At 38.3% G+C, this 1811-nt stretch overlaps 1 protein-coding gene across 1 annotated transcript in view; it reads right to left on the bottom strand.

The window, feature by feature from the left end:
- The window catches only part of COL4A4 (collagen type IV alpha 4 chain), a 143303-nt gene that overhangs the window by 73587 nt on the left and 67905 nt on the right, over nt 1–1811 (bottom strand). Inside the window, exon 21 of the mRNA XM_042783095.1 lies at nt 1745–1809. Within this exon, the coding sequence (XP_042639029.1) occupies nt 1745–1809 (65 nt within the window). The remainder of the gene's footprint in view (nt 1–1744; nt 1810–1811) is intronic.

Here is a 1811-nt window from a genome sequence, read left to right as displayed (position 1 = left end):
TGGCATAAATCATAAAGTGTATGTTCTACATCCTGGTTTGTTGAGTAGTGCCTAGGGTTTTAAAAATTTGCAAGTGGTTATCTAAGATACAAATATTGGTCTCTAAGCAGAGACCTGTCTGGAGCAAAAATGAAAGAAGGAAAACAAGATTTAAAGAAGTGTTTTGATAGGATTAATAGCCTATGTGAACCACGGCCTTGCCTACCCTGAGACCAGATGAAATAGATGGTGCCTGGTTATCACTACCGACCATTCTGATCAGAGATCGACTCTGATAAAATGGAAGAAAAATGTAGAACAATACTCAAATTCTTAAAAAATTCAGAATGACTGGACAGCTGAGACTAGAGGAACCTTTGAGACTACTGCCTTAAAATACCCTTTAAACTCTGAATTGTAACTTCTGCTGGAGGTCACCTTACAGCTAAATAACAGATTAGCTCAAAAAATAAACATCACCCATGAGTACTGTGCACCTTTAAAAAAAAAAATCTATATGAGACAAAACAGTCAACATTTACCCTAAACCAAAGAGGAGAAGGTAAGGCAGCAGGGCAGGGAAACTAGATTAATGGAAATGGAATTACCAAAACAGAAATAGTAAGAATGACGACACATTGTGAAAAATGTAACCAACCTCACTGAACAAATTGTACCAAAATTGTTAAATGCGAACCTAATTTTCTGTGTACACTTCCACTGAAAACACAATGAAAAAAACCAACATATATATAAACACACACACACACACACACACATATATAAAGTTTTTAGCTTATGCTGCAAATCACTTTAATGTTTAAAAATCACATAACTGTCAAATATATTAAAAACGTTTCCCTCTCCTAAAAATGCTTATAAATGGTTTTTCATTGATAATAAATTTAAATGAAATATTACTGTTATTTTTTATTAAAATACATTGCATTATTTTAACCAAAAACCCAACCCACTGCCATTTAGTCGATTCTGACTCACAGCCACCCTAGAGGACAGAATAGAACTGCCCCATAAGGTTTCCAAGGCTGAAAATCTTTACAGAAGCAGATGGTCTCATTTTTCTCCCACGAAGTGGCTAATGGGTTCAAACCATCAACCTTTTGGTTAGTAGCCCTATGCTTTAACCACTGCGCTACAAGAGCTTCCTGCATTATTTTTAAAACTAACCAGACCCACTGCTATTGAGTCGATTCTGACTCACAGTGACCCTATAGGACAGTGTAGAACTGCCCCATAGGGAATCCAAGGCTGTAAATCTTTCCGGAAGCAGACTGCCTCATCTTTCTCCCGCTGCGCAGCCAGTGAGTTCAAACTGCTAGTTTTTTGGTTATCAGCCCAATGCTTTAACCACAGTGCCACCAGAGCTCCTCTGTACTATTTTAAAGGAGGGTAAAAAAAAAAAAAAAGAATAGGTACTTCTAAGTTTTATGTGTGTGTGTATATATACACGTATGTAGCTCTGATACAATCAGATTGTGTAAACTGATACAGATGAATGAATGAAAAGTGATTTGGTCTGCAAAACAAAACAAGCAACAAAGATTAACATTTTCGTATTTTCAGCATTTGTTGTAAACACCATTGTGCTGCAATGCTGGTACTGATTCGACTACACGAGAGGGGTGAACAGTGGGACTTTCTTAAGCTGTCTCACCAGAGCTATAAGACCTTTTCCTGGAAGAGAGGCTCACCTTTAGTATCCACGATTTCACCTGAGTTTCTGCCACAAAGACATTCGTATTACCTTTCTGACCTTTCAGGCCATCTGGGCCTCTCACGCCAGGGCGGCCAGGGGCTCCTGGTCTCCCCCT

This window comes from Orycteropus afer, unplaced genomic scaffold (genome assembly GCF_000298275.1).
Source record: "Orycteropus afer afer isolate SDZICR_OR568_19922 unplaced genomic scaffold, OryAfe1.0 scaffold00002, whole genome shotgun sequence".
Lineage (NCBI taxonomy): Eukaryota > Metazoa > Chordata > Mammalia > Tubulidentata > Orycteropodidae > Orycteropus > Orycteropus afer.
Note: the sequence above shows the minus strand (reverse complement) of the source record. Positions and strands in the feature narration are given on the sequence as shown.